Genomic DNA, 24,953 nt, shown 5'->3' with positions numbered 1-24,953 from the left:
GAGGCGGACCGTTTCTCCCCGGAACCTTGTTGCCTGGGCTGGCGTTGCCGGGCGGGAGCGGTGACGCGGCAGTCTTCTTGGCGGCAGAGAAGGAAGCAGGGAAGGGAAGGCGGCGCGAGTGGAGCCGGGGCAGGAGCGGCGATGGCGGAGACCATTGTGAGTGGGGCTGCCAGGGAGCGAGGGAAGGAGGGCTCACGATGGGGCCTCGGACGGGGGCAAACAGGGGCGCCTTCCCTTCCCTTCCTTTCCCTTCCCTCCCCACTTCCTTCTCTTCTGTGTCTCCTCTTTGTCCCGGGATCCATCCACACTGAAGTAATAATCCGCCTTGGCACCGCTTCTTAAAGCACCATGTCTCCATGCTGTGGAATTCTGGGAAGGGCAGGTGGCTGTATATTGTATATCATGTATAGTAGTATTACTATATTATACTCATCTGAGAAAGGAGGCTCAGATGATGCACCTCAGATTACATGATATAGGTATAATCTCCGGCGCCACAACAAACTGCCCTTCCTTTTTTTAACATGGCAGTTAAACCGCTGCCAAAACGGATTATACCTTCAGTGTGGAGACAGCCACAGAGTCCAGACCGGCTTCCTCCAACAACAACAACAGCAGCCATGCTCCCTCTTGGGTCTTCTTCCCCCAAAATGGGGCTGGCAGGTCTTATAATAATAATAATAATAATTCCTACCTGTCTCTCCTCACAGCTCGAGGTGGGTTACAACATAGTTCAAACACAATCTGTGTGTGTGTGTGTGTGTGTTGTGTGCCTTCAAGTCTTAAGGCCACCTTAGCAAGATTTCCTCAAAGGGGTTTTGCCATTGCCTTTCCCTGAGGAGGCTGAGAGAGCGTGGCTTGGAGAAGGTCGCCCACTGGGCTTCCATGGCCAGGAACCAAACCCTGGTATCCAGAGTCACACTGAGTGCCTTCCAGCCATTTCTGACTCATGGCCATCCTGTCCTGTTCTCTGTTTTTCATTTTTGGCAATGTTTGTTCAGAGGAGGTCTGCCATTGCCTTTCCCTGAGGAGGCTGAGAGAGTGTGACCTACCCAGGGTCTCCCAGTGGGTTTCATGGCTGAGCTGGGAATTGAATCCTGGTCTCTAGAAATGCTCAGACCACTGCGACTCTTATCAGGGTCTATTTCTCTTTGAATTCTTTCCTCAGGTTTTGTGAAGGAAGGAAGCGATGGCTGAGAAAAACTTCAAGGGACGAATACAAAGACCCAGCCTCTAGGGCAGTAGTCCCCAAACTGTGCCCTTTAAGGGGTTTTGGACTTCAGCTCCCAGAATCCCAGGCTATTGGCCAACCTGACTGAGGCTTCTGGGAGCTGAAGTCCAAAATCTCTTAAAGGGCACGGTTTGGGGATCACTAGTCTGGGGAATCAGTCTGTAAAGGGATTTTGTAGCACTTTTGGGACTCCTTTTGCTGGTCTCAAAGGTGCTACAAGATCCCCTGTGGATACTCATCTTCAAGTGACCAAATGTCTCCCAACCTTTTTCTTTTGGTAGGGGGGGGGTTCCTACTGAAGACTGTTTGTGCGCCCACCTCCCCTAAAAATGTAAAATACCGCTCTCCCTTTCCACTTTCCCCAGAGAGAATGGGGAATCCTGTCTCTACCCAAAAGACAGGAGAAAGGTTTTTTAAACCAGGTTACTACACTTCCCAGAACTCTTCAGGGCAGAACCATGACTCAAACTAATGTAAAACTGATAAGAACCTGTAACAGCCCTGGCTCTGCTTAACTAGTTTTAGTGGTATCTGCCTTTTCTCTGGGGACAGGAATAGTGTTTTAGACTAGACTCATATAAGCACATTGCTTTTATTTATTTATTTCATTTAGAGGCAGCTCTCAAAAGAATAAAAACAATACAATTAAAATATCACATTAAAAGGACATGTTATAAATAATAGATAATAATAATTAAAAAGCATTAGAAATTAGAAATAAAATACCTTGCCCTCCCATAAAAATTCCCTGCAAACAGTTACTTATTAAAAGTCTGCTTGAACAGAAAGGTCTTTGCCTGCCAGCGAAAGGAGAGCGGAGAGGGGGCCAGCCTAGCCTCTTGTGGAAGGGATTTTATGGAGGACTTTATATTTACCAGCCGCCAACCACCGTATGATGGGCAGATTTGAAATCTGGTTGTTCAGTTCGGTTATTAATTGGATTTTACAGTTCTGTAACAGCACTTGGTTCTCCAGCCCATCCCAAAATATTTTTAATTATCATTCTTTTTCTCTACTTCATGAAGATTGTCTTGCTAGGACTTTTGATTGCTTGTCCACAATCCACGTGTATGTGGTCCAAAACACACTGCAGAAACAATCCAGTCTGAGACTGCTTTAACTGCCCTGGCTCAATGCTAGGGAATCCTGGGAATTGTAGTTTATTGTGGCACCAGAGCTCTCTGACAGAGAAGGCTGAATGTCTCACAAAACTACAGTTTCTAGAATTACCGGGCATTGAGCCAGGGCAGTTAAAGCCGTCTCGAACTGGATTATTTCTGCAGTGTGTTTTGGACCTATGGGTAGGAATAAGTGTGATAAATTCAGTGTGCAGATTTAGTGATGTTGGTTTCAGTGGAAAGTCAACTCATTGCCTTATGAAATTCAGTGTAGTGTAATAGACTGTTTTTGATTTCAAAGCTTTAGAAACCTTGGAATTGAAAGTATCCTGATAGGTTGACCACAATGCCGGAGAATTGTTCTGATGATAAACCTGTTTTAAAAGGTTTATTTATTTTAGCTCCTGCTCTAGAAAGTAGTGGGGTGTTATACTCCCAGCTGAGTAACAGAAACTTCAAATAGGTTACTGTGGTTTGTACTAAAGTGATTTATATGAAGAAACTTGGTGAGGTTTACTTTATGTGAAAAGTTCCTCCCTAGCCTATATAAGAAGGGTAAGCCAAGGTGCTTGTTGATATTATTAAGGAAGCTTATTGATATGATTAATGTCCAGTGTTAATTGTTTAAAGTATTTGGGAAAGAACTATCTTAGCATTATGACACATGTAAAGAATTCCAAAGAATTTCAAAAAAGAATCAGCATGTGTTTCATAGGCTGCAGCAAAGCATTTGATTGTAAAGATCATGAAAAGCTATGGAATGCAATCAAAGACATGGGGCTGCCACTACATCTGATAGGCCTGTTGAAGAATCTGTACCAAGGGCAAGGGGCCACCGTCAGAACAGAATTGAAGGAAACAGAGTGGGTCCCAGTAGGCAAAGGGGTCAGGCATCCTATCTCCCTACTTGTTTAACTTATATGCTGAAAACATCATAAGAAAAGTGGAATTAGAATCAGTAAAAATAGGAGTTAAGATAGGAGAAAGCAGCATTAACAACCTAAACTATGCAGACAACACCATATTATTAGCAGAAGACTTTCAGGAATTGAAACAGTTAATAAGAAAGGTCAAAGATGAAAGTGCAAAGGACATGTCTGATGCCGAACATAAAGAAAACAAAAATAATGACCACAGAACAAATACACAAATTCAATCTAGACAACAAGGAAATTGAATTATTATTTATTATTATTATTAACCTTTATTTATAAAGCGCTGTAAATTTACACAGCGCTGTACATACAATCTTTTTAATTGGACGGTCACCTGCCCTCAGGCTTACAATCTAAAAGGACACGACACAAAAGGGGAAAGGAGAGGTGGTGGGGAAGGGGCCTCTCTAGTAGAATAATACATGTAAAATACATAGCAATACAGGAAATGATTCAATAAAACAGACAACAAAAGAACATCAAATAGCAAGTGACAGTTATGCAATGCTTGGGAACATTTCTCTGAGCAGGATGGTCTTCAGCTCAGTTTTGAAGCTGGTTAAAGAAGTGATGGCTCTTGCTTGTGGGGGAAGAAGGTTCCAGGAGTGAGGGACAGCGAGTGAAAAGGGGCAAATCCAGGATGGGGCAGTGGAAATCCTGGGCTGAGACAGCAGACCTTGACTACCAGAACTGAGGGTCCTAGTGGGAAGGTGAGGAGAAAGAAGGTCTGATAAGTAAGGAGGGGCCAGCCCATGGAGGGCTTTAAACGTTGACAGCAGGAGCTTATACTTAATGAGGAAAGGAAGAGGGAGCCAGTGAAGGGATGCCAACACAGGAGAGATGTGGTCAGAGCGGTGGGTGGAAGTGATAATGCGTGCAGCTGAATGCTGGACAGAGATTAAACGATGGAGGTGAGAAAGAGGAAGCCCAGCCAGGAGGACATTACAGTAATCCAGTCGGGAGATCACTAGGGCATGGACCAGGATCTTGGCAGTAGAGGCAGAGAGATATGGTCGGATTTTGGCAATATTGTACAAAAAGAATCTACAAGCCTTGGCTGTGGTCTGGATCTGAGGGATACACGACAGAGAAGAGTCAAAGATAAAACCAAGACTGCGGGCTTGCTGGACTGGTTGAATGGAAATGTTGTCCACAGAGACAGAAAAGTAGTGTTGAAGGGTGGACTTAGGAGGAAAGACAAGAAGCTCCGCCTTGGACATGTTGAGCTTCAAACGCCGATGGCGCATCCACTGCGAGACAGCTGTGAGACAAGACGAATCTTGCTGTTCAAGCCTTGGAGAAAGGTCAGGGGCGGAAAGATACAGCTGGGTGTCATCGGCATACAGATGGTAGGAAAAGCCAAAAGAGCTAATGAGTTCTCCTAAGGACAGTGTGTAGAGAGAAAACAGAAGGGGACCCAGAACAGAGCCCTGGGGAACTCCAACAGATAAGGGAACAGGAGAAGAAGTCTGACCGCCAGCAACCACTGCAAAAGATCTGCCAGACAAGTAAGATCTAAACCAGTCAAGAACAGAGTCTGAGAACCCAAGGTCAGAAAGTATGTCAACTAGGAGACAGTGCTCAACGGTGTCAAAGGCTGCAGACAGATCAAGAAGGATGAGAACAGAGTAAAGGCCATTAGCCTTGGCCTGTAAAAGGTCATTGGAGATCTTAGTGAGAGTTGTCTCTGTAGAATGCCTTGGGTGGAAACCAGACTGAAAGGGATCAAGAATGGAGTTGGCTTCAAGAAACTCAAGACAGCGAGAATAAACAACCCGTTCCAAAACCTTAGAAAGAAAGGGGAGAAGAGAAATCGGACGATAGCTAGACAAAGAGGAGGGGTCAAGAGAAGGTTTTTTTCAGAATAGGGGAAATGAGAGCATGTTTGAAGTCCGACGGGAAGGAGCCTGTAGTGAGAGAGAGATTGAAGATATGGAAGCGAGGGCAGAAAAGAAGGAGCTATAGAAATTAGAAGACGAGTAGGAATTGGGTCAAGAGAACAAGTTGCAGGTTTGCAAGAGTTCAGAAGTGTAGCAAGTTCATCCAAGGAAGCAGGAGGAAACAGAAAATTTGTTAGGCGAGGGCAATAGAAGATGATGAGCAGAAGAAGAATCAGGAGGGACTATCTCAGAGCGAATAGTGGTAATCTTTGAGATGAAATAATTAGCAAAGTCATTAGGAGAGAATGATGAAGAGACAGGAGGAGAGGGAGGTTTAAGCAAAGAGTTGAAGGTGGAGAACAAACGCTTGAAATACTTAAAGAATTCACATATCTAGGATCAAACATTGACCAAAATGGAGACTGCAGTCAGGAAATAAGAGGAAGACTAGGAATGGGAAGGGCAGCTTTGAAAGTACTGGAAAAGATCCTGAAGAGCAAAGACATACAACTGAGCACTAAATTCAGAATTGTTCAGGCCACTGTATTCCCAATTACCATGTACAGATATGAGAGCTGGACAGTGAAGGAAGCAGACAGAAAGAAAATCAACTCATTTGAAATGTGGTGTTGGCGAAGAGTACCTAGGATAGCATGAACAGCCAAGAAGACAAAGAAATGGGTCCTTGAACAGATCAGACCAGGGCTCTCCTTGGAAGCAAAGATGATCAGGCTGAGACTATCATACTTTGGACACATAATGAGAAAGCATGGATCCCTAGAAAAAAACAATAATGCTAGGAAAGGTAGAGGGTAGAAGAAAGAGAGGAAGACCACATACCAGGGGGGTTATGGGCAAGGACTGCAGGATCTGGGCAAGGCAGTGGAAGATAGGGGTTCCTGGAGATGTCTCATCCACAGGGTCACCATGAGTCTGAACTGAAGCTGCCTTTCTAATAGGCCAGACTATGGCTGCATCCACACTGCAGAAGTTATCCAGGTTGACACCACTTTAACTGCCATGGCTCAAGGCTGTTCTGTCCTTCTCTGTCAGAGAACTCTGGTGCCACAACAAACTACGTTTCCCAGAATTCCATAGCATTGACTCATGGCAGTTAAAGTGGTGTCAACCTGGATTATTTTTGCAGTGTTGATGCAGCCTGTGTGATTTATGTCTTGGTTCTTTGTCTAACCCAGGGGTAGGCAACCCTTTTGAGCCGGGGGCCAGGTTGCTGGCCCTCAGACAACTGGGGGGCCGAAGCCAATAATTAAATAAATAAATAAATTTTAAAAAAATTAAATAAATAAATAAACCGGGACAAATGTAGCGCAAAATTTTGAAATGGAGGGCACTTTTTAAATAAAAAATGGAGGACATGCGAAAAAAATTGCTGATTTTTTAAAAAATGTTAAGATAAATGCATGTTTCTGAGGCTTCTATAGACAATTGCCCCACCATGCCCCTCACGTGAGATGCCAAAGGCCCCGGCGGCAGTCGGCGGCAGGACTGGGCTGGGTCCGGTCCCAAGGCCTCGCCGGGCCGCATCCGGCCCGCGGGCCACAGGTTGCCTACCCCTGGTCTAACCATTACAGTCTACTGTGACTTACAGTAGGTTTCCAGAATGTTAGACTTTAGATTTTCAGAGGCCTTTTGGTTACCCTGCTGCCTGACCCCTTTTAAATTTAGGATGCCATAGATTGAATTTGAGTCCTTTTGTGGGCTTAACACTGAGCTACTGCCCCAACCCAATTTACTGGAGATTTTGAAGACTGTCTAAATGTGATATATGGGAATATTCACTAACTGGCTTCTAAAGTTTAAATTCTATATAGTGGAGAGGATACATCCCTTTGTGAAGCCTCTGTAGTGCATACAGGATCATACCACATAGTTGTGAACATACAGTTGGGAGAAACCACAGGAGGCCAATAGACAGAGTGAGGGAATACAGAGCTGGTGTACTAGTTACAGAATAACTTAGGCCCTATACAGACAGCCAAAATAAAGCTGCTTCGAGTCACTTTGGAGATATGGTGTTTCAATGATGCATGCGTCCTAAGAGTCTGGAAGCTGCAGCAAAGCTGCACTCCAGTCCTTAGGACTGGAGCGTGGCTTTGGTGCGGCTTCTGGACTCTTAGGACGCATGTATCATTGAAACAGCATACCTCCAAAGTGACTTGAAGCAGCTTTATTTTGGCTGTCTGTATCAGGCCATAGAGAGTTTGTCTTAAATCTTTGAAGTGCACACATACATGTACACACACACACTTCTTTGTTTTGATATGTTATGTATTTCTGGTTTTATTCTACTCTAGATTTTGTGTTCACACTGTACTTCTGTATCTTTTTTCTTGCAAATCACACTGAACATTAGTATGTGGAAAGAACTGTTGTTATATCATTGGTACCCCAAGTATTTCTGAGTCTGTTTTTGTCAATAGTCTGAACGTGTGCAGTCAGGTGTGTGAAGTATGGGTAATACTGGGCAGCATGAGTTTTAGTCACATTTCTGCTTAAAATGACAGGTATTAAATGGTTGCCAGCATCTAATCTTTGTCACAGTTTTGCCTAGATGTTTCTATGGGGACAAATTGATAATGTTAGTAATCTATATCAATAGAGAGGTAGGGAGTTGTTTGCCCACTTTTGGCATGCAATCATAGCCTTCAGTTTCAGAAACTAGGTTATATATGCTGTGGCTTAAATGTAGTTCTAGTTAAACCTGTTTCTTGTACAGTTCAATCAGCGATTTTGCTAATTACCATGTAGAATTTTAGCATATTTCTCTTAACCTGCTTAAAAAAGTAGATTATTAATGTCTGCATGGTGCTAATGTCTAGTTCTCCTTGATAAGACAGTTTATTTTTAAAGATTAGTCAACAGATTAATTAGCGGTGGTTGTTGTGTGCCGTCATGTCATTTGTGTAATTGTAAGATTTGTTCCAAGGGAGTTTTCCATTGCCTTCCCCTGAGACCAAGAGTGTGACTTACCCAAGGTCACCCAGTGGGTTTCCATGGCAGAGCAGGGATTGACACTCTGGTCTGTAAGTGTCCTAGTCCAACACTCAAACTACTACATCATGCTGACTCATTTATTTACTAGGACTGTGCAGTAACTATAGTTCTCTTGGATATAAATAAAATAATAATAATTTTATCCTCTAAGTGCAATTTTACAAAAGAGATTGACAGATTAATAAATCTTTGTGAAATGTTCCTCTTTAGTTGCTTCTCTCCAGATAAGTGGAGAGCCAGTGTGGTATGGTGGTTTGAGCGTTGGACTCTGGAGATCAGGGTTTGAATCTCATCTTGGCCATGTAAATCCACTGGGTGACCCTGAGCAAGTCACACTCTCTTAGCCTCAGAGGATGACAATGGCAAACCCCCTCTAAAAAAAACCTGTCAGTAAAACCCTGTGATAGGTTTACCTTAGGCTCACCAAGTCAGAAACAAGATGAAAGCACACAACAACAACCCCTATCCAGAAAACTGGGTGCTTTTGCTGATTGTGAAAGTTTCAACACATGTTACAAGATTCTAGTTTATAGGTCACATCTAATTTGGCAGATTTCCTGGATGGTTTCTGTGCTTTAGGGCATCTTCTGAGGCAACTGCCAACTATCAGCCCATCCACATCTGGATATCTCAGCTTCTCAGTTTTCCTTTCAGTCCTTTTTTTGACCTGTGTGTGAGCATTGTAAAAGTGTCTGTTTTTTAAAAGACTCTTTGCCCACTCTAGTCACTTTCTGTTTGTAACCATGACAGAGACTGTATGACAATAGAATGTCCAGTTCAAAGATGGTTCTTCAAATGGAAAAGAACAGACCGCTTACATAAGACTTTAACATTCACAGGGCTTGTTGCTAGAGATAATGGTATGGCTTGGTCATAGGATTAGTCATTCAGTTTCCACTGTAGGGTGAAATACAGTGGGGAATTACATGGATACGGCACTTTGGGGTATTGTAAGAGGAAAACATTCAGCTTTGTTGCTGATTCTGCAGTCAAGTGCTATGCATATTTATTCTGAAAGAAGTTCTTATGAGTTAAGTGAGGTTTACTCTCAGCTAAGAGTGAATAGGATTGCTTTTTATTCCTGTTATTTTTTGGAGAGATGGTAGGAGCAGGGACTGGGAAATAATTTTAATTTTATAATTAAATACTTTACAGTAAATATTTCCAATATGTGTGTATAGGTAATAAATTAATGAGATTAAACTTTATTTCTTGGCAGTGGGCTAAATCCAGTTGATAGTCCTAACTGGAATAGACTCATTGAATCAGTGGGATTTATATAAGTGTTGACTTAACAAGTCCCAGTGATTCATTGAGTCTACTCTAGTTGAAACTAACAAGTTGATTTAAGCGTAGTAAATTTCATAAAGAGCACAGCTGGGATAGTGTGCCCTGATACTTTTTTTGTCCTGTTTCTGTGAAAGGTCCATCACATTTAATTCATGTTATTAAACTTGGCACTCACTAATATGTAGAACTCCTTTAAGGTAAAGTTCACTATCTTTGTAGCATAGAAAATGTTCTACAGTTTTATTCCAAACACAGGCAAAATAAAGAACAATATTGACATACATCTATCTTTAAAGCATTGTGTGCTAGTCCTCTTCATTCATGTGCTTAGAATTTCTCTATATCCTCCCACCAAATTAATGCAGTTTGTTTTCACCTTTCATAATTCCACCTGACATGACAGAATGCAGTGTAGTAAAAATGAACATAGCAACAAAGAGCAACATTCTGTTGTGGTTTACTTGGTTATACAGTACAGCTTACCACACTGAGGAAGAAAAGAAAACTTAGGGCAGTTCTTGTACACATTGTTAACCAAATCTCTTCACGTGTGAAATCTAGGCAGTATTTTTATTAATATATCTTATAGTAGATTTTTGCTTGGTTCTCCCCACCATGCCAGTGTGGTTGTGTGTTGCAACTTGTGAGTGGAAAATGTTTTCATACATCCAGAAATCCAGGACAAGTTAGCCATTGATTCAGGGCCCAGCTCACCTTCCAGTACTGTTTTCCAGAGTAAAGGAATAATGGAATTTTCTCCATTATTTTATATATCACGTAATTTGTATGACTTAGGCTGCTGCCACACTGCAGAAGTAAAGCAGTTTGACACCACTTTAATTTTTATGGCTCAGTGTTGTGGAATTCCGGGATTTGTAGTTTGGTGGGGCACTAGAAGCTATATATTTCACAAAACTACAAACCACAAATTCCACAACATTGAGCCATGGCAGTTAAAGTGATGTCAAACTGCATTAATTCTACAGTGAAGATTAGACCTTAGTTTATTGAAGATAGAAGTTGATTTTCCACTAAAATGAGAGGTGTTAGCTGTCTGGCGGGTTGCCATAATTATCCACTATTACCAGGGACAACATGTAGGACAAATTTGAGACCAAACTGTAGGACAACTGCAGGACAAAACTCATCCCAAAATGTAAGACATTTAAGGTCCTCCCTTTTTCTTAAATGTCCTACATTTTGGGCTGAGTTTTGTCCTGCAGTTGTCCTACAGTTTGGTCTCAGATTTGTTCCACATTTTGTCCCTGGTAATAGTGGACAATTATGGCAAACCGTTAGTGATGTAAACTGGAGTACATTTTATACTGTCTAAATAAATAAGCCTGTGTGTAATTCTTCCAATTTGTGATTTTAAAATTCAACAGGTCAAAGGTCATTCAGCAAAATGTTCTTGCAAATTGCCTCAGTATTGTATGTATTATGTATGGTATTTTAAAAATAAAAATGTAAAATAGGCTATAATTGGCTGCTAATAACTGTTTTTCTTCTTATCACTTCTGTGCTTTAGAATGTCTATTTTTAAACTGACCTTATTCTAGTTGTAGAGATTACAAACAGAGGTGTTATACTGGTTTGTTTCATGCATTCCATTGCAAATACTCTGTATTCAGTCTTTTTTGCTTCAGAAGTCAAAGCTGTTAGGCAATGGCAGTTTCTGTTGTCTGACTTTCTCCAAAAATCATTAAAATTCTTAATAGATAATCCGTGTCCAGTCGCCAGAGGGAGTGAAACGTATCACAGCAACAAAACGGGAAACTGCAGCAACATTTCTGAAAAAGGTATTCTGGCTTGGCATATTCTTTGGTGTGGTGTTGGTCACTGCCATTCTCTACACCTGCTCTTTAGGATTTGGTTGGATTTACAGAGAAGCTTTCTGTGATGATGGTTTAACATAATTGGAAAGGAGTGGTGATGGCTCTACAAATCATTAGCATGCTAATCTCTCAAAAATTAAATTTATTTATTTATTTATTCATTCATTCTTATAAACCCACATTTGACATCTTTATTCAAGCCTCACACTAACTCTTCCTAACATGCTACAGGTGCTGTTTCTGTCAGAGTTATTTTAAACTTTTGGTGGTGATAGGTAAGACATGATGGTTCAATACAGCATGGCACCTACAAACTGTATAGAAAATGTGGTATACTTTCCATGCTGATTGGTTTTAACAGTCTAGTAGGTTGTTAAGGTTAGTTATAATCCAAAACAATGATTGTAGTGGAAAATTACTAGGTTCATACATCTACTTCTTTCTTAGTTTAGGTGCCATGCAAAATCAGCTATCCTTATATGACCTCAGGTTTCTGTCCTAAACATATATACAGTACTAGGAACTGAGTCACACTAAATTCAGTGAAACTTGCATCTCAGTGAGTGTTAATTAGGCTGGATCTATTACTGTGTGTATTATGCACTTAAAAAAAACCTATAGTCACATGCAACATAAAAAACAAAATGTGATATTTCAGTTTTTAAATTACTAAAATAAAATTAACACTTAATTTAAATTTTATTAAACTGGCAAAAACTGCAGTTAGAGGCATGGCCTAATACTAGTAGAATGAAACAAATATAGAACTCACATACTGTCATAATCTGCAGTAGCTTGCATCAGAATTCTAATGTTAGCCTTCCAGTTGATTAGCATCCATAAATGAATATGCCAGCTTGCCACTGGCAACTCCTTTTTGTTGCTCCAGTGAGTACAAAGAATTTGAGAGGGTGTCAACCTTTACCCCATACCTAGGAATGTGTGAAATCTCTTTTTCATGCTGCATTGGGGCACAAGAGAATGGCAGGGACTCATACTGATTTTATATTCAGCCTCAGAGATAATTAGAAATTCATGGGACATCTTGTTTTTTCTGAGTATTTGAAGCTTGTTACTTTGGGAATGAGTGTTGATCACTCTCCTTAACTATGAACGGACACTGATGCCCACCCCGCACAGTTGTGCATCGTCTTACATTTGGCATGCTTTCAGGAGATCCTATTCACCCCGTCTGGGAGGGTGCAGGAACGTGGTGAGAACAAATTATGGCTGAGAAGCAAGGCCATCTAAGAGTTACTGATCTCTGGTCCAAAACACACTGCAGAAATAATCTAGTTTGAGACCACTTTAACTGCCCTGGCTCAGTGCTAGGGAATCCTGGGAATTGTAGTTTTGTGAGACATTTAGCCTTTTCTATCAGAGGACTCTGGTGCCACAACAAAGTACAATTCCCAGGATTCCCTAGCACTGAGCTAGGGAAATGAAAACAGTCTCAAACTGGATTCTTTATGCAGTGTATTTTGGACCTCTGTCAATAGAGGAAATATTTTATGAGAATCTGTGTTGAGCGCAAATTCCATGAAGTCATGGTGTCTTTGCTCATGGCAAAGCTTCATTGTCAACTAAATAAAGTTCTGATGGACATTATGTGTACAGTATTTTGAGTGTTTCAAAATAAAGTAATTTGCTGTCTCAGTGCATATATTACTAAACAGCTGCTGTTATTCTCACCTGCTTTTAGTGATCAAGATAGTGGGTTGAGATTTTAGTGACTATTTCCTCTTTCTCCCTTCTGTACTTGATATTCTTTTTAGCTATGAATTTGTTTAACCATTTAAAGCAATTGGATTGTGGTATTGCATGCTTCTTCCTTGTGGAGTGTGAATGGTTTAACCATTAACATTGGAGCTAACATTAACATTAATTGCAAGTCTAATTTAGGATTGCTCCTTAATTTGTAAGATTAACCCATTTAATATATGGTTCCTTTATGAATATTGTTGTCTTGTAGATTGTTTGAACATGCATTTCTGAACCTGTGGTTTTCACTTTATTAATCTTCATGAATACCTGTGGCACAAATTTCATACAGTATTTTTGTATATGGCTGTCATTTAATATAGTCTCTCATTTTTCTGCAGTGCAAGCGTTAGATAGTATCTTATTTCTTCTTTTTTCCTAGGTTGCAAAAGAATTTGGTTTCAGAAATAATGGATTTTCTGTATACATCAATAGAAACAGGACTGGTGAGATCACATCATCTCCCAATAAATCCCTCAATTTGCTAAAAATAAAGTAAGTAGTCAGCAAAAGACATGGGACCGCTGTTGGATTAAAGCAGGTTTGGCTTCGGTTTAGAAGGTCTACATAAGATTTCAGTACAGTGTCTGATAACTGAGAAGAAATGGCTGCTGCAGTGTTCTTTCTGTAGTGTCCTTTCTTATTTAAGCTTACGGGTAGTGGAAGTAGTTTAGTTTGTAATATGACAGAAATTTGAGCTACTACTTATTAATCTGTTATTATAGTTTACAATTTGTTTATATGCATTTTTATTGGCTACAACTATTTTTTCAACCCATTCCCTGTGTGTTGTATTGTTGTAAGCTAACTTGTGGAGCAATTAGTAACTCCAAAATTGTTTGGAAATCAGCTTCTATTAGTGTATGTTGGTCATGAAAGGAAAGGACTAATCAGAAGAGAACTGTCAGTGACAAGGAATAAAGGGAATTCTATTTGATGAGATTATTTAGTACTAATTTTTGTAACATTCAGTTACACATGTAAGCATCTCCAGGCTTGCCTCAAAACTATACTGTCTGTCACCCTGGAGGGTGACATCTAGTGCTTAGGTTCAAGCTGCAGGGGTGTATATCTAGAGTACCAGTGCTTCTACTGTTTCATAACTATTTTTGCTGATTGAATGCCAGTGTCTTAAAATGTATTTTATTATATGTTTACCTTTTGTAAGCTGATTTGGAAACCATCAGAAAAGCAGGATAAGAATAACTGCCCACAATTACTTATTGTTATCTAATGTAGACATTTATTTATTTATTAATTAAATGAATGAGCCATACTTTAATATAAGTTCCCAGACTTTTTAAAAAAATAACATGACATTCAGCAAGAGGAAAAAACAGAAATGGCAGTGCCTATAGAATAGGCAGCAGCAGTCAGTTGTTATCCAAAATGCCTGGAAGGATTAACGCTTCATGTGATGCAGAAAAGGCCATTGGAGTGGGTAGTAGGCAAGCTTCTAGGATGGGTTTTCCAAAATTAAGGTGACATGTCAGTCAATAATAGTGTAACCTCAGATGGTATCAGTTAGAGCAAGGCCTCAGATTAGTGTAAAGTTTGTGCAGACTCATGTAACAAGGGGTGGTCCTTCAAGTATCCAATCTTCAAGCTGTTGAGGATGTTTCTAGTAATGAACAACATTTTAACTTGTGCTTAGGAATGTGCTGGCAAATAATATAGCCATCTAAGAAATGGTGTCTCTGTTAATACCTGTCAGCTGCATTTTGTGCCATTTTTGAGAAGTCTCTAGAAGCGCGCACACACACACACACACACACACACACACACACACACACACAGAGTGCATTATAATAATCCTGTCTAAAGCATGCAGAGGGAGGAATCACTATGGCCTCCCTGTGTCTGTGCAGAACAGGGTGCAGCTGATGCACCATGCTCATTTGGCAAAATGCACAGCTGTACCGTATTTTCCGGCATATAAGATGACTTTTTAACCCTCTAAAATTGTGTCAAAATTCAGGGGTCGTCTTATACACCAACTTCCTCTTACCTTCCAGGCCTCCAGAGGCTTCTTGAAGCCGGCACACGCGCACAGCCAGCTGCCGGCTTCCAGGCCTCCCAAGGCCCCTTGAAGCCAGCACATGCGCGCAGCCAGCTGCCGGCTTCCAAGCCTCTGGAGGATCTTTGAAGCCGGCACGTGTGGGTGCCAGGCCCCTTTAACTCGGCCTATAGTAGGCCAGGATGCTGCCTGCATGTGAGGCAGGTTTTGCAGGCCTCAGCAGAGGCCTGGGGAACGGGCACACATAGCCGATTTTTAATTTTATTTGGTATAAAGAGGGAGTTGTCTTATACGGTAAGTATATCCCAAGCTATATTTTAACTTCAAAAGTTGGGGGTCGTCTTATACGCCCAATTGTCTTATACAGCAGTAAATATGGTACTCTGGTGGCCACTTGGTCTTTCAGGGACAACCCTAGATTGCCAATTTAGTTCTTTGCAGTGTCTGGGAATACACACACTATATTCCTGATGAGATTAGTCTACTATCAATGGTACCTCTATCTTGTTAGCATGATAACTACTTATATATTTCTATTGATTTATTTAGTATATATCCTGCCTTTCTCCCACTATAGGGACTCAAGGTGGCTAAACAACAAATTTAAAACCATACAAAAACATTTTAAAGTATGTATGTGTGTGTGTGTGGGTGTGTGTATATATATATATATATATAATGTTTAAAAAACCATTACATGATTTATAAAGTTAAAATATTAAAGTACTAATATATATTTAAAAACTATGCATCTCAATGGCACAGCATTTAAAAGCCCAACTCTTGTCAGTATGAAAAAGCCTGACAGCCTCCGGATATCATGAGCATACTGGTGACACCTGATTCCAAAACTCTGGATAACCTCTGCCAGTGGTTTTATGTAGATGTTAAATAGCTTTGGGGCCAAGACTGAACTCTAAGGCGCGTTATAGACGGGCCTTTAATACACCCCCGTCACGTGCTAGGGGTTGGCCAAGGACCTAGCGTCCACATTGGCCTCACCCCTAGCATGTGACAAGGGCGTAAAGATGGCGGTGCCCTATACACACGGGTGCCGCCATCTTTACGTGCTGGATGCGTTGCGTCCGCACATGTCGCCCTGGAAATGACGCCGCAAATGCGCCCCTTGCGCTTTGCAGCGCCTCTTCCGGGGCCTCAGAAGGAGCGCGATTTCCGCGGTCCTTCTCGGCAGCGTCCGGGAACCGCGCCGTTTAAAGGTTGCGGCTCCTGGATGGTGCAGGCGGCGGCGGCGGCGGCAGGTCGCCGCAATCCGGCGGTCTGTAATGCGCCTAAGGGACCCCACAGGCCAATGACCAAGAAGTCAAGCAGGATTCCCCCAGCACCACCCAAGCAAGAACAGAGCCATTGTAGTATAGTACCTCTGAGCTCCATCCCAGAGAGGTGACTCAGAAGTATACAATGGTCGAAAGCCTCTGAGGGGTCCAGCAGAACCAACAGGGAGACACTCCTTATGTCTAGTATTCTGCATAGATTATCCATCAAGTTGACCAAAGCTGTCTCTGCCCCATAACCAGCTCTGAAACCAAACTGAAATGGATCTAGATAATCTGTCTCATCCAGGAATCCCTGGAGAATCCATGACACCCTGTAATACCTTGCCCCAAAATGGAAAGTTGGAGACTGGCCTATAATTATCTCATATAGTTGGATCCAAGAAAGGTTTTTCCAAACAAGGTATTTTGGAAGAAAGACCACAACCTCCTTCAGGTGTGTTGGGACCCTGCCTTGTTGTAAAGAGGCGTTAATCACTCCCCTTATCCACTCAGCAAATCCTATTCTGGTCTGTTTAATTAGTCAGGAAGGGTAAGGTTCTTGTACACATATGGTAGTTCTCATCTCTCTAAGGATTTTTAGATTTCATAATTGATCATAATGCACTTAGCTTGAACTTGACACCTTTGAAATCTATGGATCATGCAGGAAGACTGAAAGAGGTCTTAGTATTTTTCCAAGCAAATAGCTGATAAGGGGAGGAAGCAGAAAGGAGAGTTATAATCTCAGATTACATATCAGCTAGGCACACTATAACATCTATTTTGCTTCCCTCCTGTCTGATCCTTCAGTATGTTTTTCAGTATGAAGAATGAGCTATCTTTAAAGTTCTTGGCTTTGACTTTGGGTTCAGTGTCTTATTTGCAATGATTTCCATAACTTTGGGAGACTGTAAACCTCTTTAGATTTGATTTACAATACCATTTCTATTCTTCAAAGTGTGTGTTATGGGTCTGAAATTCCTGTAGTTGACAAAGCACATACATTGAACATAGTTTTCTACTTTGTGAGTTAGTGACTTTCCATCAAAGATGTATTTACCCAGAGATTAATTACTGAAACACACTACAGTTCTCCCCAAACGTGGAACTCTAGCTGCAGGTTCTGCAGGACTTTAACTGTGATGAAATAAGAAAATATGCAGGCATTTCAGTAGTAATTCACAATTATGAAGTAATAGTGAAAATGGACAGAGCAATGATTAATTGTCTGTCAAAGGATGACTGAAAGAAACAAAAATATTCACTTGTCTCTGAAAAGCCCACAGGGAGGAAGCGTTTTCATCTTCCCTTAGATGGGAATTCTCTTTAGCGACAAGCAGCCAGTTGTCTTCTGTGTCAGCCCTACGGTGTTACTACTGTGAGAAGAAAAGGTAGCCTTGATGGAATAGGTTAGTCATCACCTTCCTGGTGAATCACCCTTCTGTCTGCTGGGCTTGGCAGCCTGTCAATAATTGTGGGAGAGGATTAGAAAGAAAAGATGTCATTTAGTACTATAGTCTGGGAACAGTTCAATTTTAAGTGTTTATACTCTTTCTATTATGATGAGTGGAGAGATAGGAGTGCCTTAATATGTAACACAGTATAGAAGTTCAGTGATACTGCTAAGTTGGCTCATTTTGGAAAAAGTGTTTTCTCAGAGAAATGTAGCTTGAAATAAAGCACTATGAAATAAAAGCAAATAAAGAACAAATATTTTGTTCTGCTCATTGAAACTGCAGATCTTAATTTCAGCATCAGATTCTTGCATTTTTAAACTTGGATCTAGAAATTCCTTGAACCTTACTGGTAGAAAGATGTGTGGATTTCATTGCTTTCCTCCTACACAGTCTCGCAAAACCACCCTGGAAGATTGGGGAATCTTCCAGAACAGTGAGGGTGATAGCACAGGGTACCTGCAGAAGAAGAGTGTATCAGCAAAAAATGTCCCCTTCTGTTTTTCTTTATCAGGAGCCTCAGTCCATTTTCATGCTGTATTATGAGACAAGAAAGGACACTCTGGATAATGTGAAGTGATACTGTTGTAGAGTTGCCAGTTGTACAAACTGTTCCTGGATCATCTAAGTACTCCTGAATTAAATACTTGAGATGTTTAGATGTGGTTATATCTTATGAAAATGATGTTCATTCTGTAACAGTTCTGTCATATTCATGTCTATTCCTCTAGGCACGGAGATATGCTGTTTCTCTTTCCCTCATGTCCACCTGGTTCTTCTTCTGAGAACATGGATGTCTCAGGTTCTCAAGGAGTGCGCCAAATAGGTGTTCCCCAGGTGGTGGAAGATGAAATTGACCAGTACCTAATAAAACAAGATGGGAAAATTTACAGAAACAGAGACCAGCAACTGTAAATATGTTTTCTATCCAGCATTTGAAAATTGTTCCATAAGGATTATCACAAGTCTCCCTGTTCTCTTATGTGTATGCCCCTTCCCTTTATTTCTCACCTCTAAATAAGGTAGAAACCTAGATTGTTTTAATTCTTGGTGATTCATCTTTCAACACCCAGTCCTTTGCTCAGTCAAGGGGTAAATGAATAATAGAAGGAGATGGTAATAAGATATATCTGGGCATGCTACATGGGTCAAGGTGCCTTGGTAAGGGGTGGAATTGGAGAAGGTTTTTTTTTTCTTTTAAAGGGGAGAATTGTTTAATTGACTTCCAGGGCATATAGTGAACAAAATGCTAGGGATTTCCCTAGAAAGCCCAACTTCTCAATTTGAACAGTGTTCTTATAGAGTTTCCACCTTTGTTTCTGTACAGTCCAAAATGTAAAACAGTGATTAAAAACAGAGAGGCTATATGACTGGGGACTAATAAATACAGAGTCATATGCTCAGTAATCCAGATGCCCCTGGCATTCTTGTCACTAAAACAAACACAAAAACTTGGCTTGAGAGGATTTGTAAACCTAATCCTTCAAAAAATAACAACATACAAACACCTTGTCCTTCTTCCACCAGAATGTTAACAGCCACTCCTATCTCTCTTATTGAAGGATCAACTTTGGCAGTTATGTGGTCTCCATCCATTTATAGCTTTGCAAAATAAAGTAGTAACTTGAAAAATATTAGCCAGTGTCAATAGCTTGAAGTATGTCTGCTACTCAACATGTTAGTCATCCTATTTGTTTCCATTTAGTATCTTAACAGCAGAGCCTTGAAGTCAGTACACAAAAACTTTGATTCTAGTTCATATGTTTTTCAACTATCTGACTTTGACTTCTTCATACAGTGTGGTGTACTGGTTTGAGCATTGGATTGTGACTCTGGCGACCAGGGTTCAAATCCCCGCTTGAGCATAAAAACCCACTGAGTGACCTTGGACAATTTACACTCTCAGCCTCAGAGGATGGCAATGGCAAACCCCTTCTGAAGAAATCATATGATAGGTTCATGTATCAAAAATGACTTTGAGGCACACAGCGACAAAGTATTAATTAATAAATTTATTGTAGAAAAATCGTAGTACAAGACAATTCATCACCACCTCATGATTCATCAGGCTTGGATTGACAGAATATAAAATATTTATTTGTTTTCTGAACCAGAAAGAGTTCCACAATTCCTGTGAAAGTAAATTTGCAATGAGCCAGGCATTTAATATAAGTTTTTATCTTGAAGTCAGAGTTGGTACATTTGTTCTAACTTCGCAGGCCTGCTTATCAGTGGTGTAGCTGACCTGGACTTTTCATTGGTTGACTTGAAGTCAGAAACATCTGGAGCACCAAAGCCTGAGAAGGACAGCTCTAGATGTAGCAAGCATAAATAGCTGCAGAAACATGTAAGGAGGAATATAATAAAATAATTTATTTATAGCCCGCCCAATCACAAAGAATCCGGGTGGGTTACAACAGTAAAGAAAATACATATAACAGCAAATAACAGTAATAAAAATAAAAATGAAAAGTGCATAAGAATTAACATAGCAAATCAGTAAAATACAAAATTAATCTCCAAAATACATAACAAATAACAATAACAATAAAAATAACAGCAATTCACAATAGCAATAAATAGCAAAAAGAATACATAGCAAATAACAACAATAATAAAAATAACAATAAAAATGGATATCAATTAACATAGCAAATCAATAAAGTACAAAATTAATCCCCTTCTCAATCCCCATCCCAATCTTAAAATAAAAGCATGTTAAGCAATACATACTCTTAAATAGTACGATCCAAACCCGCAAGAAAAAAAAGTAGGAGGAAGAGCTGGTGCCGAGGTAATACTCTCCATTCCAGACACCCCTAAATGTTCACTAAAGCCCAGGTGGAAAAGGGCGCAAAAGACAGCCTCTCAGCCCGGCGTTCATCAGCGGGTGGTGAAGGAAGGGAAGGGAGTGCAGTTTAAGACCTATTGCCTCTTGGCCCTCCATAGCCCAAGTCCAGCAGCCGAGGCAAGGCTGTGGCCCAGGTGGAAGGAGGACGAGGAAATAGCCTCTCAGCCTAGCGTTTGCTGGCAGGTGGTATAACGCAATATGTCTTCGTGTAGGCAAATGAATGTATCTTTGTGTAGGCAAACTTTCAGTTAGTCCAGAAGACCAGAGCAACAGAGTAAATCAAGTCTGTACAGATAGTAAGTGGAGCTGTTTATTCATAATTTGAGCATCATCGCTGTTCTCCAGGATGGTGGAGACAGGTGTGGTATGCAGTGGGATCTCTGAGAATCCATGGCTGTGGAGGGCCTGGGGCTTTGGGGGCTTGGGCAGTAGTGGAGGGAGACCCACTAAATTACAAAATGTCTATAATGTCTGTTGCTAAACCATAGGATATCCACATTTTCTATAAATACTAACATTAATATGATTTAGGCAGAGCAAAGCAGAGCATACCCCTGGAGACAGAACCTTCTGGGCCTTAGTAGTAGACCCCAGTTATAACAGCTGTTTCTTAGCAGAGGTGGTAGCTGTCAGAGGTTGAGTGGCTGCCTTGGTCACATGTCCCCAGGAAGCCTTGGAGGTGGTATATCTGCCTGCCACAGCCATGACATTTTTGGGGTGGATTTTTCCCTGCCCTGCTCATGATTTGATCACATTTTTGGCCTGTTCTGAGGCATTTTAGCTTGAGTGCCTATTTTCCTAATCAGACATAACCTGGATGTCAACTTTGGCCCCTTAATGTTGAGGAAAGGGGTTCTCCTGGTTCTAAAAGAGCCCCACCCATCCTCTACAAATGCCAAAATTGCATACCACATTCGATACTGTGGGGGGGGGTTGTTATGGTGGTCCTGGGGCCCCAGAAATAGGTCTAGGGGCTGCACTTTCCCCACCATGGTCCATAGAAAAAGGAGCATTTTGCCTGGGCACAATGCCATGTCTCAGCTGCTGTTTCCCTGCAGCTACTAATGCCTGTGTGCCTGCCTGGTGTCTTCTTTGGAAAAGTCAGTCGATCCTGAGCTAGGTGAGAATTGTTTGTGCATGAATGGATTTTCACCAGTAAAAAGGCTGAGAAATAATGTACAGATTGACTGAAATACTGATGGGTTTCTGTAATCCAAATTGTTTTCTTAGGGCCAGTTACCCAAGATTCCACATGTTCATTTTTTGGAGTGCAATAGGACAAGTGGGCTTGCTGGTAGTCTTCATGCTTTTTTTAAAGAGTGGTTTCAAATGTTCCTATACGCAAGCCACAGAAGATAATACAGTACAACTCAATAATGTAAAGGCTTTCTGAATTTATGTAGGGCCAGTGGAAGGGGCAGTGGTGTTACTAGCGGTGCACACCAGGTGATACCCAGTTGGGTGCTCCCCCCGCACACATTCCCCCCTCCCAATTCTGTCCCTTCCTTTTCGTCATCAGGAAAAGGATGGGAGCAGCACAAGGGGAGGGTGTGTGCACTGTGCTGAAAGCCCTGCCCCCTGCATGGGGTGACACATTGTGCGGGGATGCCACTGGAAAGGAGTTGTACTAAAGAAGGTGTGGAAGTCAAATCCAGAGAATGAAGCAGTATGATTCCAGCACCTTTGCCTTGATTTTCCCTTACAAATTTTTGTGTCTGTTCTTACCATTTTTAAAAAATTGAAATAGCTGCATACCTGCAGAAAAGTTGCAAGTTTCTGTATCTTTTAAGCTGAGACTCTAGCTCAGAGTTATTCTTGATAGCAGCATCTTTCCTTGCAGGAAGCTGTAAAGTAGTTGTCTCATGGGGTTTAGTGAAATATCATACAGTCGGCCCTTCTTATACACTGATTTTTTATACACGGATTCAAGCATACACGGTTTGAAAATGTTCCAAAAAAGTATAAATTTACCTTGATTTTTCCATTTTTTATAAGGGACACCATTTTGCTATGTCATTATATTTAATGGGACTTGAGCATACACAGATTTTGTTATACACAGGGGATCTTGGAACCAAACCCCAGCGTATAACAAGGGTCCACTGTAGTACGTATTGGCATGTGTTGGGGAAGAGGCATTATGATCATCTGATGGCCACTGGCTTACATCAATAATTAGTTCTGGGAGTGAACTTCCTATTAGTAATAACTCCCCTATGAGTCTGATTTAAATATTTTAAATACATGATTCATTTTAAAAAGGCAATAGCTCTTTGCTACTTTTTATGACTTTCCATGCACAGGAATCAGTGTCTCAGTGAAGATAAGAGAAGTGGAAACCTTTCAATAGTGAAGTAATTTCAAGATTTTTCAAAATAACAGTTCAGTGATAAAATTTGTGCTTATGAAACCATCAAAGACAAAAAAAATTGTTAGAGTTACATCTACTACACATGTATTCTGACAGAATAAAGGTATTATACTCTCACCAAGAAGAATAATGCACTGATATTTATGAAGGAAGGAACCAGTAGCCGGGGGTAATTATTCTAAGAAGGCTGCTACAAATGAGTGTTGAGAAAATGAAGCCTTATGTATTCCTTACATCTGATACAGAAGAGTGCCACATTGGCCCTTTCCTACAAAAGTAACCAACACGTGTGTACACACACACACACACACACACACACACACATATATATTAAAGTGGATTACTTCAGCATTCTGTATAGTTGAGAGTTTCAGATGTCTATGGGTCAGTTTAAAGGTAGTCATTGGCACAGTGATTTAACTAATAATTGTAAGCTTATTAATGCCTGAATCATTTTACCCCAAAATACCTTATTTTCTGGATAGTATAATAGGTTATATTTTCAGTTTGTAAATTAATTAGGACTGTAAAATTCCATAGAACTGAGTATTTTATATTTCTGCTACTGAGTGTGGCTGCTAACTCCTGTTTCTCTTCACACAGTTGTCGACATGGCCCATTGGGTAAATGTGTGCACTGTGTACCATTAGAGGTAAGGACTCAAACTAAAGTACTATGGTAACATTTTACTTAGTAAAAAAATTCCTACGTATATGGTTGCTTCTATGGCAGCTGTTGAGAGGACATTGGTGAAGTATTAATGCATCTTGTCTATGCTGATAATGGTAAAAGAAGCTAAACAAGTCCCTTGGATATATCTGTCTGGACAGGACCGGGATTTATCAGGCTTCTGATATCTGTTTTTTCCAGTAATGGATTTAATAAGATATACTGCTAAAGGTTCTGACAAACATATATGCATTTTGTGTCTCCCACTTGCATTGTGAATCTTCTCCCCACCCACCCCCTCCACTCCCTTTCAAAGTTGTGTCTCAAAAACACTTACTGTTATGTTCTTACATTCTGTTTTGATCTTTGTGCAGTAAGGGTCTTCTGGTATTCTTCTTAGTTCTGCACAGATTCTTCAGATAAATGTGCCAGAGTTCTCTAGCTATCTTTGATCAGTTACCCTTTAGCTCTGCTGGTAGAAGAAGAAGGAGAAAAAGAATATTATACCCATAAGGCAGGTTGGGTTTCTGTAACCATTTTAAGCAAGGCTAAAACTCCATACTGTGTGAGGGGGTTGGGAGAAAGCGCCCTGCTATTACTGTCAAGTAATAACTGCTGTGGACGAAGAGCACAAAGCTTCCTAATTGTTTCCACATTGAATGCCAACAGAGGCTTCAGACTAAAACATCCATTTGTTCAGTGATCAATGTATTATCAAGCAGGTGTCTGACCTGGTTTTCCTTTGTGTATGTGGGTTTTTGGCAGCCTTTTGATGAGGATTATTTAAACCATCTGGAGCCTCCTGTGAAGCATATGTCATTCCATGCCTACATCAGGAAACTGACCGGAGGCGCAGACAAGTAAGAAATTTGCACCATTTCTGCAGGGGAATCTCATTATAGATGATAAAATAAAATGTGAAAAATTAGAAGGTTGTTTATGGTACAGGACAAATTTGCTTCAAACCAGTGATATGATACTAATGTTAAAGCCTGTGTAGCAGATAAGTGTAAAGATTGAGAACTTATCTATCTCCCTTGTTGGTAGATCTTGACTATATTTTCTCCCAGCCTAGGCCACAGATGGATGCAGTGGGAAAGCTGGAGGTATTTTTATTTCAGCCCAAGATTTGTTATATTGTTAGTATATTGCAAAGTCTCAATCCTCTCCTTTATCATAATCTTTCACCCTTGTTTATTAGAGAATACCAAACATTATCCTATTCACATACACATTGCTTGTTCTCACAGCA

The 24,953-nt window shown here is 40.7% G+C and overlaps 1 protein-coding gene across 1 annotated transcript in view; it reads left to right on the top strand.

The window, feature by feature from the left end:
* The window catches only part of NPLOC4 (NPL4 homolog, ubiquitin recognition factor), a 64,812-nt gene continuing 39,859 nt past the window's right edge, over positions 1 to 24,953 (top strand). Inside the window, exons 1-6 of the mRNA XM_042449143.1 lie at positions 1 to 156; positions 11,188 to 11,268; positions 13,448 to 13,560; positions 18,542 to 18,721; positions 23,636 to 23,684; positions 24,467 to 24,561. Of these exons, the coding sequence (XP_042305077.1) occupies positions 142 to 156; positions 11,188 to 11,268; positions 13,448 to 13,560; positions 18,542 to 18,721; positions 23,636 to 23,684; positions 24,467 to 24,561 (533 nt within the window). The 5' untranslated portion in view covers positions 1 to 141. The remainder of the gene's footprint in view (positions 157 to 11,187; positions 11,269 to 13,447; positions 13,561 to 18,541; positions 18,722 to 23,635; positions 23,685 to 24,466; positions 24,562 to 24,953) is intronic.

The sequence above is a fragment of the Sceloporus undulatus genome, chromosome 2, assembly GCF_019175285.1.
Source record: "Sceloporus undulatus isolate JIND9_A2432 ecotype Alabama chromosome 2, SceUnd_v1.1, whole genome shotgun sequence".
In the NCBI taxonomy this organism is placed as follows: Eukaryota; Metazoa; Chordata; class Lepidosauria; order Squamata; family Phrynosomatidae; genus Sceloporus; species Sceloporus undulatus.
Note: the sequence above shows the minus strand (reverse complement) of the source record. Positions and strands in the feature narration are given on the sequence as shown.